This window comes from Barbus barbus, assembly GCF_936440315.1.
Source record: "Barbus barbus genome assembly, chromosome: 22".
Classification (NCBI taxonomy): domain Eukaryota; kingdom Metazoa; phylum Chordata; class Actinopteri; order Cypriniformes; family Cyprinidae; genus Barbus; species Barbus barbus.
The window spans coordinates 23993408-24010743 of NC_136750.1; the positions used below are offsets into that span (position 1 = coordinate 23993408).

Here is a 17336-nt window from a genome sequence, read left to right on the forward strand (position 1 = left end):
CTAAATATTTTTCATTAAGACTGTAGAAATTTGTTTGTTGTTGTTTAAAGAAATTTATACTTTTATTTAGTAAGCATGCATAATAGTAGAGACATACAACTTTGTGAGATTAAAATGTAAAATGGGTTTCAAATTTTTTTGAAATAGCACAACTAATGTGAATAAAATTTAATGTATCACAGAAAATTAGAATAGCACATCTGTTTTCAACATTGATAATAATGTGACACTGAAAACTGGAGTAATGACTGCTGGAAATTCAGCTTTTGCCATCACACGAAATTTTTTTTTAAATATATTCAAAAAGAAAACGGTTATTTTAAATTGTAATGATATTTCATAATATTACTGTTTTTACTGTCCTTTTGTGCAAATAAATGTGGCCTTGATGAGCATGAGTGACTTCTTTCAAAGAAAGAACATAATTTTTCGGTTACAATTTTGAACAGTAGTGTACATACTGTCTTTAGTCACAGATATTTATACTTCATTACCCCTGTGTATGTTCAGCTGTGGAAAAACATGCCTCGCCTCCCTCAGACACAGAGAAGACCAACATGTGGATAATCGTGGGGGTGGTGGTCCCCGTGGTGGTGGTCGTCATTATAATAACTATCCTGTACTGGAAACTCTGCCGCACTGACAAACTGGAATTCCAGCCAGACACCATGAGCACCGTCCAACAAAGACAGAAGGTGAGAGACTGAAAACGCTGTGTAATGATTCAAATGAAATGTATTCTGGGATCCTGAAGCACTGTTTCTCATGAGTTTCTTCTTTCTTTCTAACGTAAAGTTCATCTGTAGGTCATTTTGTTTTGCTTTACCCTTATGTCTGCTGATGTTTCAGTGATTTTGCTAATCAGTCAGTGGGCTCCTGTGAGTCTGCGCTGCTTATCTGGTATCTCACAGAGTGATTTAAAGGACTCTGTAGCCGGATGCTAGCCAGCTTTGAAAGATCAGAATGGGATATTAGTTGGCTATCCACTACTCTACCTATACACACTCTGTTATTCTTGGCATTGGAAAGGCTGATTCATTTAGCAAATGAGTTCGTTCAGACAGTTCATTTCAATGTTGCGATTCAGTCATGAGTCAACCGTTCCCAGAAGTCGCTGCGTCATTATTGTAGTGAAATAAATGTTTATCTATTCTAATGTTTATATCTAACAAATTTTTCCAGTATTTGTATGGGTTGTGTCTAGGCATGAGCTAAACTACACATTTTCAAAATTGACCAATGAGTCGGTTTTCTGAGAGACTTGTCAGTCTTAAAGTGTATTAAGAGTTGAAGACATGCGATGCAATGGCCCAAATTTTTATACATTTACATTTTTTAATTTTATACTTGGATGACTAGCTGGCCATTTTTCATATATATATACATATATATATATTAGTGGTGTCAAAGTAGCGCGTTAAAAATATTTAACGCAGGGACGGGGCCTAGGGTTGGCCACCCCACTCAAAACTGCTTTTTCTGTCACTTTTTCTCTTGACAAGAAGTGCATTTATTCAATCGCAGAACGTCTTTATGATCACATCAAACCGGAGGCGTTTCAGACAGGGGGGGGCAATTTTATAGAGAAATCAGTCTTCGCATACTGGCCTTCCTTTTCAGTCATAAAAAAAGAAGCCATAAAACAAATATATCTGAAGATTGAATGTGAAATTTTTGCTATATAAGAACAAATGAAAAAACTTTAATGTTAAGTGGGATTAATCGCGATTAATTTCAGAAAAATGTGTATATGAATATATATATGAAGTGACGTGACATACGGCCAAGTATGGTGACCCATACTTTTCTCCGCATTTATCCCATCCAAAGTGCACACACACACCGTGAACACACACACACCGTGGCGTGAACACACACCCGAAGAGCAGTTGGGGGTTCGGTGCCTTCCTCAGGGGCACCTCAGTCGTGGTATTGCGGGTGGAGAGAGCGCTGTACATTCACTCCCCCCACCTACAATCCCTGCCGGCCCGAGACTCAAACTCGCAACCTTTGGGTTACAAGTCCGACTCTCTAACTAATTTGCTGCTTATTAATAGTTGGTAAGGTAGATGTTAAGTTTAGGTATTGAGTAGGATTAGGGCTGTAGAATAAGGTCATGTTGAATAAGGCATTAATATGTGCTTAATAACTACTAATAATTAGCTAATAGTGAGTGTGACCCTAAAATAAAGTGTTACCGATATTTTAAATAATTTTGGTAAATTAATAGTTCTGTCATCTTTTACTCATTTACTCACCCTCAAGTTGTTTCTAACCTGTCACCTAGCCATTGACTTCCATAGTAGGGGAAAAAAAATACTATGGAAGTAAGTGGCTACTGGCAACTGTTTACCAACCTTCTTCAAAATATCTTTATATTTTGTGTTTAACAGAAGAAAGCAATTCATACAGGCTAGGAACAACTTTGAGGATGATGACAGAATTTTCATTTTTGGGTGAACTATCCCTTTAAGTTAATTTCATCCTATTGAATCATCTTTAAAGCACCACTTCAGCATCACGCTGCCCTGTTCTTACAATGAAAGTCTTGCTGCTGCTGTTGTCACTACTATAACCAGACTTGTCATGCACGAGCACATACACTTGCGGAGTCCCAGCAGTAATGAAGTCAACTGCTGAGCTGGCTGATGGGTTAATGCTCAGCAGTGACGTCCTTATCCAGAATAGCGCCCACTGGTTCTCTCAGTCTGAACGTCTTGATTTAACTATTATTCTAATTTCATTTTATCTATCTGTCTTCTTTTTATTTAAAAAAAAAAAAAAAAAAAGCACACATTTGACCTTCTATCAATTGCATATTTATTCTCTAACTGCTAGCTTTTCTTGTAAAATTAACATTAGCTTTTTTTCTATTCTATCTACTCGTTTTCTTAAAAAAAAACTTGCTTCTCACTTTATTTCTCATGCTCTTGCTTAAATCAATATTTCATGGATTTGACACACAAAAGGGAAAGATGTTTAAAAAATGTGACCCTGGACCACAAAACCAGTCTTAAAGTGTATATTTTTTTGAAATTGAGATTTATACATCATATGAACGCTGAATTAATAAGCTTTCCATTGATGTATGGTTTGTTATGATTGGACAATATTTGGCCGAGATACTATTTGAAAATCTGGAATCTGAGGGTGCAAAAAAAATCAAAATATTGAGAAAATCGCCTTTAAAGTTGTCCAAATGAAGTCCTTAGTAATGCATATTACTAATCAAAAATGAAGTTTTGATATATTTACGGTAATAAATTTACAAAATATCTTCATGGAACATAATCTCTACTTAATATCCTAATGATTTTTGGTATAAAACAAAAATTTATAATTTTGACCCATACAATGTATTTTTGGCTATTGCTACAAATATACCCCAGCGACTTGAGACTGGTTTTGTGGTCCAGGGTCACAAATGCTTATTCTCTGAATTCTGTCTTCATTTACTTACCCTTAAGTCGTTAAAAAAACTGTTTCGTTCTTGGGTTTCTTTCAAGTCTTAATCAAGTCTTTCTTTCCTGAGTTTCTTCCCTCTGTGGAACACAAAAGAACAGAATGTTTCCAAAATCCACTATGCTTTTGCACCCTAGAGCTCTTCAGATATCTCTTTTGTGTTTTGCACAAGAAAGTAAGTCATGCAGATTTATAAATGATGACAGTATTTATTTATTGATTTATTAATTTGGAGCCAAATTACATTAAGCTTAAATTTGTTAACATTAGTTAGGCATCATAACTGTAAAAAAATGTTGTGATACCTGATGCCTGGCTTAACTAATGGTAACACTATTGTCATTTAATATTTCGTTTGACTCAGTTTTGAAATAGTAAATCATTCATATGTTGATTTCCTGAACAGAATTCAATACAAGTTAGAATCTGTTGTCTGTTTAGGGATTGAAGTAGAAAAAAATTTAAATAGATGTTGCAGTTGCCAAATTATATTTTTTAGTCGCTTTGGGTAGAAGCATCTGCTAAATGAATAATTGTAAATTTAAATGAACAGATTGTCTTCTGTTACACTGAGTTGTTCTATGCTAATTCCATGACAATATCATATATTTTTCCACCTATTTTGCTATTTGTGCTCCTGTAAACACATTGGAGCCAATTTAGAGCTTCTCTATCTCTATCCCTCGTTCTTTATCTAACACGCATCCAATCACATCTTAACACTCTCCCTCTCCCATGCTTGTTTAGTCCACGTCCTCATTACAGAAATCCATACCAGTAATCCAGAGGTCAATGACTCCTGTCAAGAGCAAAGAGCTTTTAGATAGTAGTGATGAGGAAGAAGAGGAGGAGGAGGAAGAAGAAGAGGAAGAAGAAGATGATGATGAAGAGGAAGAGAAGAGAGAGAAGAAGGTAGAGTAGATGTAGTGTACTCTATAGACTGTAGAATAGTCCTCCAGTTAGTCCCCACACCGGAAGTACAAGATTCTTCTTCCTCTTTGACCTTCAAAGAAGTGCCATCCCAGTTTCATTCACTGTCAACGTCATCTGTGTTTGGACCATTTGGTAGTTCTCTGTGGACCCTGTTGATATGAGAATGTAGTCTGAATTGCAAACAAGTGACTCTTGAGCTGGTTCTTTTAAATGAATTGACTCACATGATGCGATTCAGAAAGACTCACAAATGAGTCGCAGACCAATTCATCTGTCTGAAATGATTTGCTCACTCACTGAATCAGTCGGAGAGTTTACTGAATCAGCATCTGAAAATAAACTAGAATTTTACTGTGTTATGTTGTACAAATATAGTAGATGCTAGAATATGCAGTGCCATTCAAAAGTTTGGGGTTGGTAAAGTTTTTTAATGTGTTTGAAAAAAGTGTCTTATGCTCTCCAAAGCTGCAGTAAAAATACAGTAATAACAGTAATATTGTAAAATAATATTACAATTTTGAAATAACAGTTTTTTATTTAAATATATTTAAAATGTAATTTATTCCTGTGATGGCAAAGCTGAATTTTCATCATCAATACTCCAGTCTTCGGTGTCACATGATCTATCAGAAGTCATTCTAATATGCTGATTTGGTGCTCAAGAAACATTTCTTATTTTTATTCATGTTGAAAACATCAGTGTTGCTTAATTTATGTATTTATTTATTTATTTTTAGAATTGTGTCCTTTTTGTCTTTGATGCACCGAAGGTTCAAAAGATCAGCATGTAACATTTTAAATGTCTTTGCTGAAATAAACTTACTGACTCCAAACTTTTGAACGGTGATTAATTATCAATTGTTCAAGTACGAAAAATCATTGTCTTCCTTATGATTCCCACCCCAAAATGTTAGTAGTACCGTCAAAAATAGTGTTGTGTGAATATAGTTGATGTCAACATGTCAGTCACTTGTTGGAATCTGACTTGATGGGAACACAAGCAACTTTTTATTATCACCCTCATCCAAATCAGAAACCTGTCAGAAGCATAAGGAAAAAAGAAAGTATTGAGGAAGAAGAAGAGGAGGAGGAGGAGGAAGAAGAGGAGGAGGAGGAGGAGGAGAAAGAAGAAAAGGCCCAAGAAAAACCCAAGAAAGCTATAAAGAAGCCTTTGTCATATAGTATGAGGAGGCCGGAGGTATCTGTACAGTAGAGTGCTGTGACGTAGTGATGTGTTTTCTAGAATGCAGCAGTTAGTCCTAGATACAGTATTTCTGTTGCTGATAATCTTCCTTTATGACAATGATAACCAGCAATTGGGAGAAAAAAACATGTTATCTCAACAACAGATGCATGTATTTGAATGTGTCAATAATAATTCTGTCTCTGGCCATGTGCTCTAAGCCTGTACAACTTCTACTGTATTGTGGCCTAGATTTGGTTACAGCAGCAATAGAGGCAAACAGAAACGAGATAAGAGCTTTCTTTATCACAAACAGAATTAGTCTAAACGGCTTCATTTGCATTTGAAAGGGAATGTGATGAGAAACAGAGAAATAGACATATTCCCAGAAGATATTTCAGTGAATCTGTCTCTATTGTGCCGCTACACATACAGCACGACGACACAAGAACCCAGCTTATGCATTTTTCATACATTTCTGTGTTTTCTGGCAATATATGAAACATAGAATTAAATCTGATCCACTGTGACCCTCTGCACAGTTTGTTTGATCTGGAAAATTATAAAACGGTGATTCATCAGCATTGAAGAAACCGTTCACCCTAAAATGAAAATCCTGTCATCATTTACTGACCCTCAAGTCTTTATTATTTTTGTTTTCTTTTTACCATACAATGAACATGGATAGTGGCTTTTGTTAACTCCTAAGTTTGATAAGAGTGGCCCATATGTCTTGCGAACAAGTCTTCTGATGTCTCTGTGTGATGAATAGAAATTATTCATTATTAATTTTCCCCTGCATTGGGATTTTGACTGTTGCGACTAGATAATGGAGTCAGAATGAATGACTGAGATTTGAATCTGAGGTAAACTGAATCAACCAATTAATTGGAAAGATTCAACTCAAATCAGAATCTGAATGATTACTTCTCTCATGAATGCTCCAAGGAGACCAATGTCAGGATTTTGACTTGATTTTCAGTCTGGGTTCAAATGAGTAGGAACATAGTGCTTGAGTATTATAAACCTCTTTAGCTGTTTGGGGATCAGTTTTAACCCAGTCCTCGTTCACTTTTATTACATTGAAAAAAGTGGCTAGAATATTCTTCAAAAATTCACACAAAAGAAAGTCAGCCATGCAGGTTTAAAATTACATGAAGGTGGATAAACTGATTTATTTTGAATCATTTTCATTTTGGGTGGACTGTACATTTAAAACTTGACTTCACTGTTTTTTTAGTGGCTGCTAGTCTTTGAAAAAGCTGGTGTGAATTAGCTTTCTCTGCTGTTGTGTTTGTTCGGTTCATTTAATCTTTCAGAGTGCTGCAGACAGACAGGCTATTACAGCCCGTCTAGCTGGTTTGGCCCGCGGTCAGTCTGCTGACCTCTAATCAAGTGCATCCATTTTGTATGCTCACTCTTCTCATTGTCTCTTTGAGAGCCAATTACTGTCTTCTTGCTCAAATTATTCTTATGACACTGTGACAATCTGTGGATTATGGAAATTCATATTCTATCTTTATGCCTCGTGTACATGCGCTTTGACATTGACGACTCTTAAGACGGCTGGACCAAAGCCTGACCTGATTCTGTCTAGTGTTTGTGAGCAGTTTTAAATAAACATTTAGTCGTTTAACTTTCATCCCTCACTCCCCTTTGCAATCCCGCCATTTCCTTCACAAACATCCCTCTGCATAATTTTGATTCTCCAAATTACCATTTTCCTCTCTCTGGGGTGGTGGTCTTTAGCTGCAGGTGCCCAGTGTGAAGGGTTTCGACTTTGCCAAGCTTCACATGGGCCAGCACAGTAAGGATGATCTCATGGTCATCCAGGAGCCGTTGCCACTTCCTGTGGCCGCCAAGGAACAGAGCCCAGCTGAGAACGCCGAGCTGCCCACACCAAAGTCCAAAGCCTCCTCCAAAGCTTCCCGCAATGGCCAGCGGCGCAGGGGCCAGTGAGTCTGATAAATGTTTTTTTGATATTCAGAATCAAATATTTTACACACAATTGAGTTTTTGGTAACACTTTAGAATGAGGTTCCATTTGGTAATTTCACTAGTTGACTAAATTAGTTACATCTACATCGTTTTTCATTTTTGGTTGATTTTAGTTTTTTTACTAATCCATTTTTAAAATCTAAAGTTATATTTTTTTAACATTAGTTAACTACATTCAGTTAAAATGACCTAACTGAACAATATACATCCACAGCATTTAATAATCTTATTTGATTTCATTTCTTTCACTAATACATAACTACATGAGTAAACATGAACAAACAAAGCACTTACATTTACCTTTCCATTTAGTCATTTAGCAGACAATAATTTTATCCAACGCGACTTGCATAGAAGAGGACAATAAAAGCAATCAACACCAACAAATGAGCAGTAATATGTAAGTGCTGTGACAAGTCTCAGTTAGCCTCACGCAGTATACGTAGCAAGGGTTTTGTTTAATATAATAAATAAAAAGAAAACAAGTAGATAGAATAGAAAAAGAATAGAGAATGCTAGTGTTAGAGGGTCGTTTTTTTATCAATAAAAAGCAAGTGCATGTAATGCATACAATGCATGCATATATACAGTATTTATTGATTTACCAATGCAATTTTAAAATTATTTTATAATGTGAACACAATGAAATTTTAATTTTTTTTATTCATTTTACACATTAACAAACATTAATTAATGCTCTAAGATTAAGAATTGCTCATTTTTAGTTCATGTTAATTTATGAATAATCTAAAGGGACCTTGTTGTAAATTTAATTTTTTTTAAACCACAATCTAGTATCAAAAAATCCACCTACAATAACAAGCTGGTTCCGTTTTGCATTGTGCTGCAGTGACCTCATATTAAAATAACGTGTTGATTTATTGAAAGGCAGGAATGTAGGTAAGAGCGAGTCGACTGCTGATCAATAGAAAGCTTTTTTAAAAGGATTACATCTCACACTCGAATCAATAGAAGGGTCTTAGGGGGGAAATTACCACAGATCTCATGTCTTGCAAACATTACAAATACCTGAAACCTATAGATTGAAAATAAAATAAAACATAAATAAATAAATACAAAAATTCCGTGCATTAGTAACACACACCAACTAGTCTAAGCAAAAATAACCAGTCAGAGATGAATAAATTCCTAGTAATTAAGATGGTTATTAAGTCACAAAGCCGTAGACTAAAAGGGTAGTGAATAGGTAATGGACTCATGACCAAGTCATGAACCTTTGTGTGGTCGCAATAGATCTGAAAGTGCTCTTTAAAAGCATGACAGGATTAGGTCATCGTCCTCTTGCATTTACCCTGGAGACACATGCCTCATCAAAACTGGATGAAGGGTAAATATTGTTGTCTGTCAAGATGAGGATGTCAGGGTTCGGAGGAGTTTGCTCATGTTTGTCATGAATTAGATCCAAGGTCAATATAAAGACAAAAGGAGCATAAATGTAGAAATTCATGTATATTAATTGTGTTCGTTGTTTTTCCACATTCATTTGAAACATAATAAAATGTCTTTTAAAATATCATCCAAACCACATTTTGTTGACATAGAATAAGGAAAAAACGTGTTTTCATAGCATTCTTTAGAATTAAAAGATTTTATGTTGTGTATTTTGCTTAGGATTTCTCCATCAGAGGGTGACTCCATAGGTAGTGACCCACCCAGCGACAGAGGATCACCCGAGGAGGGCATGAGAACCTCTGGTCTGCCTACTGATCCTAAGCAACCACGTAAAATAGCTGCTAATGGATTAAATGGTAAGTTTGCATACATTTTGACTATATTGATGTATTGCATTTTTTCTCATGATATTGAATTGCAGAGAGATTGAATCTGGTCCCACGTATTTGGGACAGTTGCTATAGTGACCTATGTAATTGTGATATGATAAATCCTGACATGTACCACAATATGCATGAAAACCTTAAACACAAATTAGAAGTGTTGCCTTGGCAAAAAATAAGTTGAAGTACTAACATGAAAATTACAGTTTTTCTAGATTGCTAAAACATTATAACCAGGCTTTTGAACTAAAATTTCAAAACCATAACGCCATTTTTCAAAAAGCACACCCATTTTGCTGAACTACAAACACTATTCCCTGCTTTAACACATGAGTCAGATTTGGTGAACTGTTACTGCAAAACTACACACAAATCCTTACACCATGTGATCATTTAGAAAGCACTAGCATTCAATATTGTTCACTCAAGTCTGCACAGTTTGAGCTCAATTAGCACACAATTACCCAAGTGGAAACACTAGGAATCAAAATGTATCACACACCAATCAGAACCTTCGATGGATAGATAAAAGGGCCAAAGTCATCTTACAGTTTTTCTCAGTGGTTTGGTGCATTTCTCAGATCAGAAATTAAATTCTCAAAACTACTTGTTCAACCTCCACATCATCTATTCACTTGTGCAGATCATAAAAAGCTTCTCATTCTTTTTAACAAGTTGGGATTGCTTTGGTACATTCATGCAACTGATTATGTACATTTCTCTGTGGTTTCCTACATTATCAGTTGCTATTGTCATGTTGTTCAAGATGTATTATATAGTTCTCTGTGCTACAGTCTTACCCCTCAAAAGCTCAAGTCATTAGTTCATCGTATAAGTCATTAAATGCAAAATGGTTGATCTAGTTGTCATAAACTGTCAAGCATATTTTCTACACATTTCTATTAGACTTTTACTGTAATAAATTTGGCATGAATTCTTCAAGTGAATCTTGACTTTCACTAATGAAGAGAATATAAATCAACCAATGAAGAACCAGTTCTCTGAAAGAGCTCAAAGGTACATCTCATGAACCTTCAACTGCAAAGCATATATAAGAAAGAGGACAAAACAAATTCTGATAGTGGACCTTCTCATTTTTATTTTTGCCTTTGTGCACATATTTCACAATGACGTTGTAATGTTTTTTTTTTATTTTTTTTTTGGTCAGACCACTAGTAAAAGTGTAACTGAGTCATATCCCACATACAGTATTGTGTACATTTGAAATGGATATATGTGCAGCCTTCTGCATTTCAGTAGGCCTACAGTAACTGTCATCTAAACTATTGCCATAGTTTGCCTCGGGTAATACTACACACAGTTTTCTACAGTCATGGTGGAAAAACAACTAAACATTTTGACCAGTATGGCTCACACGATGACAAAAATGCTTTATATTTTGGTGGCCTTGGCCAAATAACTGACACGATAACTAGGTTTTGAAGCATGAATGAAATGTTTTGGGTGAGTAACTACATTTTGCAGACATGCAATAAAGTTCTGAAGTTCCAGCAAACAGTTGTGACATTTCCACTCACAGTTTAGAGAATGTTAAGACCGTTTCGGAAAATGTGCCAAAGCAACTGAGAAAAACTGTAAATTGAGAAATAAAACATTTGGGAAGTACCACACTTATAACCGGTTTTTGTAGTATTGTTTTGAATTGATCTCATCAGTGTGTAAAACTGTGTTGTAGTGTGTGTGTTTTTGACTGTTTGTGTGTCATGTCTGAGAGCAAAGTTTGGTTTTTCAGCAAGATTGAGTTGTTTTGAGCTTCATTTTGACCTGAATATAGGAAGTTTGGGGAATTAAGTTAGAAGTTACGGATTCGTGTTTACTGTTTTGAGAATATGAGGCATAGTTTGAAGAAATGTGTTTAAGCAATCGAGAAAAACTGTAATCGAAATATTAATTAATAGAAATATTTTTAAAATTAATTCAAATAACAGAAGCAAATAACGTTACTAAAACAAAACTTAAAATGAAAACAAAAGATTTGGACAGTTTACATATGGGGCCAACCAATGAAATTTTGGCTGAATGCTAAGACACGCCCCTTTTGTTTTGTGTTTTGCTTGTTGACTTCCAAGAAAGGCAAACGATTCCTTGGTTTTATTAAGTGGCAGTCCTAGTTCTACATAATAGCCAGTGGAAGAAGAACGTGATGTAAGATGTACAGAGAGGAGAAAGTAATAAAACCTGTGTCTTTCAGCGGAAGATTTGTGGCTCTTCCTCTTGATTTCCTCTCTATAGTCAGCCCAGCCTCATTCATCCTGCCTCCTTTGTGAAGAATGACTAACACTCGTCTTCACTCTTGGCTGCTTGGGGTTTTTTTTTTTTTCAGTCTCTTGCTCTCTTTGCCTTTCTTGCGCTCTCTCTCTCTCTCTCTCTCTCTCTCTCTCTGTGTGTTCCTCTCTTGTCAAACAGTGCCTGTGGCGATGACCCTCTCTCAACACTCATTTCTGCTTTACCAGACTAAATAGGCTACAGTCTGACCAGCCAAGAAATGACATGGAATTCATTCGTAGCACCTCACATTCTCTCTCTCTCTCCCTGTCTGATGGCTGTTCCCTTTTAACGCCCTTCCCTTACGAAAATCCTTTTCATCCTCCTCTCATGATTACGTTCCAATGATAAGTGTTTTCCAAGATAAAATACTGTCTTACCCAGCATTCCACTCAAACTTGCTTTTACATGCAACTTATGCCATATTCCATCTCAATAAATCACATCAGCCATCATTTAACTTTTCTCTCTCTTTTACACTCCCTCCATCCGCTCATCAATGTGTTACTGGCTCACAGGGAATAACAGAATTGGTAAGAGTGGTGCTGATTTGTACAGTAGCATTAGATTTCATAGTTCATATTTTTCTTGAACGTCATCCTGCTGCATTTTTTTAAAGCAATGTATCATCCTCCAGCTCTTTCACATTTTATTTAAAATGAGTCTCTTTAGAATCAGTGAGACGCTGCCCCCATCTGGTGTGAAATGATATTTGAAAGAAGAGATTCAGATTGATTACATGCTTTCTTTGTTAGTGGTCAGCATGTGAGGCTAGCTTTATTTTAATAGTATAGAACACATGAGATAGGTTTATGAATTGTCCATGATAGCGTCATGTATGAATTTCATTGCATTATTTAAAAAATAAAAACTTTAATGAATAAATGGCATTTATTTTAAGTATGAATGGCACAAATGCTTTTCAAACGTATTCAGAAGTATTTTCAAAAGCATAAAAATAAAGATAATATAAAAGCAAAAATTATTTGTAGATGCCAGTAATATTTGTCTTTGTAATGAAATTAATACAGTTGATTATTTTCCAATTATTTTTAGGGCCGTTATACACAGTGATTTAACAAGTAATGCTTGTAAACAATAGAAATAGAATCATACTGTATACTGTAAGTCACTTAGGCTCCAAGGCAGTAATATGTCTTCAGTGTCACATGATTGTTCAGAAATCATTCTAATATGCTGATTTGATGCTCAGTTGTGTTGTTTAATGTTATTGTGGAAACCATAATACAGAATTAATTTGAAATGGGAATCTTTTGTAATGTTATTAATGTCTTTACTGTGTATTCTAATCAATTTAATGCATCCTTGCTGAATAGAAGTATAAAAGTATTTTTTTTAAATGACTGACCCCAAACTTCTGAACAGTCATTGCACCTGTGAAGTCTGACACGTTCTTATATTCCTTATAGGTCCACCCCCAATGAATGGCATGGATGAGCCTTTATCTTCAGCTTCCATTTTTGAGCATGTGGACCGAATGTCCCGCCCAACGGATGGCCCTAAGCGCCCCCCTAATAAAATCCAGCTCATTGCCATGCAACCGATGCCAACCCTGCCCTTACCCAGCCCTAAAGCCAATGACAGAGCTCCAGAAAACACCAAGCTCAACAAAGAGGTATCCTTCACAACCCATACATCTAATCCACATTCATTTCATACGGTTCTCCTTAGGGACCCATTTCAAACTTCAAGGTCTATATCTCATCTGTTTATGAATTTGATTCACAGCATCTAAAAGCCCCATCGCCTATAATCAATATGTGCTTCTCATTGACTCCAAGATAATTGACTGTTCTTTCTCCTCCAGATCCAGGTGGCTTTAAGGCACAAGTCTGAAATCGAGCACCATCGCAATAAGATCCGCCTGAGGGCCAAAAGGAAAGGCCATTATGACTTCCCCGCTATGGATGATCTCATCGATGGTCTAGGCGACCCCAAAGAACAGGACCGAATCTACCAGAAGGCCCAGATGCAGATTGACAAGATACTTGATCCCGATATTCACATGCCCTCACTGTACACCGAGCCCAAGAAAAGGTAAAAAGGGCCTGATAATTAGACTAATCCTGAACACAGAATTAGGCCCAGCTCTCACCAAATCTGCCCAAATGCAAAAATGTATCTCTATGAACCTCTTAAATATCTTACTGTGATGTTCTAGAACTGTTCCATGGGGGAAAAAAAGCTATACTTGAAAACTATAACTTGAATATTTAAAGCCCAAATGCTCACTCAAAAGTGATTGTGTGTGATTGGCAGCAACAGAGGGAAGCGTTCTCCTAAACAGAGAAGGAAACAACAGTTGAACGGTGATCTGACAGACGCTGACCGAGATAGACTCATAACGACGGACAGTGATGGGACATACAGGAAATACCCAGGAGTCAATAACATTGCATATGTGGTCAGTCTCTGTTTTTCATTTTCATTTATTTAATTAGGGACAATGCACATTAATAATACATGCAATATGTAAAATGCACCAGATTTCGCCAAGACTGGCTAATTTTCATCCGCAGTCCCGTTTGGCAATGTTTGGCAGTTTTGGCAAATATTCTCCCGTGTGACACTGTACTTCTGCATGTGACTGTGTAATCAACTCCATGCTGTTTCTTCCCATTCTTTCCATATATTTGTAATTCTAAACATTTTGTAATTGGCTCCATGTAGTGAAATAGCAGGTGCTAATTTCCTATTTTTTGGAGAAAATACTGTATAATTTTAGTTGGATATAATTTATCTTAGTTGAAGATTTAATTACACTACCATTATAAAGTTTGGGGTCAGTAAGGTTTTTAAGAAATTCGTCCTTTTATTCAGCAAAGATGCTTTAATTAGTTTAAAAGGGACAGTAAAGATAAATGCTTTTGAAATTTATATTTATCAAATAATCCTTAAAATAAATGTATAACAGTTTCCACCGTGTTTTTCAACATTGATAATAAGAAGAATTGATTCTTCAGCATTAAATTAGCACAGTTAGAATGATTTCTGAAGGATCATGTAACACTGAAGACTGCTGAAAATTCAGCTTTGCCATCACAGGAGTAAATTACATTGTAAAATATATTCAGGTAGAAACCAATTATCTAAAATTGTAATAGCATTTCATAATCTTACTGTTTTTACTCTAGTTTTGAACAAGTGATTTACTTGTTCAGCCTTATTGAGCATAAATATTTGTTTTTATTTTGCAGTCGGACCCAGACCAGGGTCCCGAGCATCATAGCCCGTCCCCGACGGATGATGTGTTCCATGGTTCGATTTCTCCTCCTCCTGGCCACCCTCCTCCACCCCCATACCTGCCCCCTCAGCCGTCTATAGAGGAGGCCCGGCAGCAAATGCACTCTCTACTGGATGATGCCTTCGCCCTTGTATCTCCTTCTTCTCAGGGCAGCACAGCTGGCATCACTCTGCCTGGGGTCGGACATAACCCTGGGCCCCCACCTGCCTCCAGCCCACCATCTCGTGGCCCGCGGCCCTGGGGCCCAGGATACCTGCCCTTGAATCCTTACACAGGGGTAAGAACAATCTGCTATGCTTGGGTATAGAAATTTGAACAAATTGTTAATCCTAAGCCTTTGGCTCATAAATCGTTCTATGCAATTGTGAATGATACCTCAAATTGTGCAGTTTTCTAAGGAGAGATGCTATTACGGTACTTTTGTAAGCGAATAGATGAATGATTTTCCAGAACGCATCCTGTCTGGAAAAAACGCTAGATGATCCACATTCATGTGATTAAAAAGCAGATGATGAAATCTGATGTATTACTGTTTTCTTTATACAGTCCAATACTTAAATGATTTCCCCTTGTCTAAACCTAGACATCACGCTCCATTCACTTCCATTCAGAACGGAGACACATGCATATGTGAAGAAGCTTTGTCTTTTATTGCATACCAAAATTTGGTGAACACTGACCTGCAAATTTGCACTTGTTTCTAAATAAAATAATTAAATAATTATTAAATATAAAATAATTTAACAGCATTTACATTATGAATAATACTTTTGCTGAATACCTACAACAGTGTTAATAAAATTAGTGTTTTTAATGATTAACTTAAAGTGAATATAGGATGTGCAGGCCAGCAAAGGTCATTTAAAAATCCAAAAATACTGGAAATAAGCATTCACAATTAAATACCCAACATCAGCCTATTTCATTAATTTAAAACATGATATCACAACCACAAGCATATCAACATATGACCATCCATATTTACATATAAGCATGTATAAAGCATGTCTAAATCCATTGTTTCTTGCAGATGCAGTGACTAAGTGCATTTGTGATTTCTGGTTATAATGGTTTGATTCAATCAGATAATTTGTGGATTTCATTAGGAATGTGTTTCGATGTGTGTTAAACCATACTAGAGTGATTTAAAGCAAACTGGGTGCACTGGAATCACATCAAAAGAACACAGAGTTGGAGTTTTCCACGGATTGAGAATAAACTACCCAGAATGGAAGCCTCATCTGTCAACACTGTGTCCTGAATGTAGTATTTCTGTCAGATTGAGGCTTTTTCATGGAAAGGAAAAGAGGGGATTGCAAAGGCCAAAATATGAATGGTCTAATAACTCAAAGGTTGATTTAAGAGTCAAGATGGAGCAGGGAATGGTGCACTGTCCTTAAAATGGCATTTCCAGCTCAGCTATTTAAAAGCTTTTCTGTTTTCTGGGTCACAGGGTTTATTTAGGCTGATAGATAGAGAAGCTTCAGTTGTGGTGGCACATACAGCTGCTAATGTGTTTCAGACTTAGCAATGTATTAAAATAAGCCTTTTATGCATTAAAGTGCAATGGATGTGCCAAGAATTATCAACATGTTTAAAGCTGAACGACAGGATGTTTGTGTGTATTCTTTCAGAGATATGCTGAATTAGGTTTGCCACCTTCCAGTGTGCAAGGTTTACTACATCGGTGAGTACATTAAGTCTGATCAGGAAGGTTTGTGTGATCTTTAGGAACCGCGAGTGGCGTTGCCAATCACATTACAACCTCCACTTTACAGCTTTAATGAATGTAATGTGAGAAATCAAGTTACTTTTTATTAGAGTACAGTGTGGTTTGCTAATAGCTGGAGTCTGATGTCTTTTGTATCTCTACAGACAGGGTTTAGGGTCTGGCTACATCCCGTCAGGAGAGGCCCTTCCTGGTGAACAGCTACAGCCGGAGTCGCTTTACGCTGGTCGAGGGGGAAACACAGATGAACTGCCCTCCTCTGCCAGGCCACGGCCTATAGGTGGGACTACAGGTATGAGCTTAAAGGCTTTACTAGAAATTCAGTGCTGATATCAAATGTGTGAGTTTCGTTATATGCCGCAATACAAAGTATACTATACACAATACGTTGCAATATCAAGTATACTTTATGCAACATATATGTCGGTTCACAGGTGCCCAGCTACATCATTTAACCCACGTTGGTCTGACAGGTCGTGTAGGTGACAGGCTGCAGCCTGGTGGGTTAAACTGGAGCCCTTATCATGAGGATGACAACAAGCTCGCTAACAACAGAGAGCCTGTAAGTCTGAAATACTCTGCTACTTAGATTTTAAGGGAACACATCATTTTTTGAAATGGTGTTTAGACTCATATATTGTGAACATGAAGCTCCGTCCTCAGTCCATATAGAATATTTTTTGA

General features: G+C 36.5%; 1 protein-coding gene across 1 annotated transcript in view; it reads left to right on the forward strand.

The window, feature by feature from the left end:
• LOC306888693 (UPF0606 protein KIAA1549-like) overlaps positions 1-17336 on the forward strand; it is a gene marked incomplete at its 5' end in the record, with an annotated part of 33322 nt that overhangs the window by 11219 nt on the left and 4767 nt on the right. The window contains 10 exons of the mRNA XM_079447111.1: positions 511-695; positions 7328-7533; positions 9209-9345; positions 13089-13294; positions 13487-13716; positions 13939-14083; positions 14877-15200; positions 16558-16610; positions 16799-16944; positions 17087-17214. Of these exons, the coding sequence (XP_079303237.1) occupies positions 511-695; positions 7328-7533; positions 9209-9345; positions 13089-13294; positions 13487-13716; positions 13939-14083; positions 14877-15200; positions 16558-16610; positions 16799-16944; positions 17087-17214 (1760 nt within the window). The remainder of the gene's footprint in view (positions 1-510; positions 696-7327; positions 7534-9208; positions 9346-13088; positions 13295-13486; positions 13717-13938; positions 14084-14876; positions 15201-16557; positions 16611-16798; positions 16945-17086; positions 17215-17336) is intronic.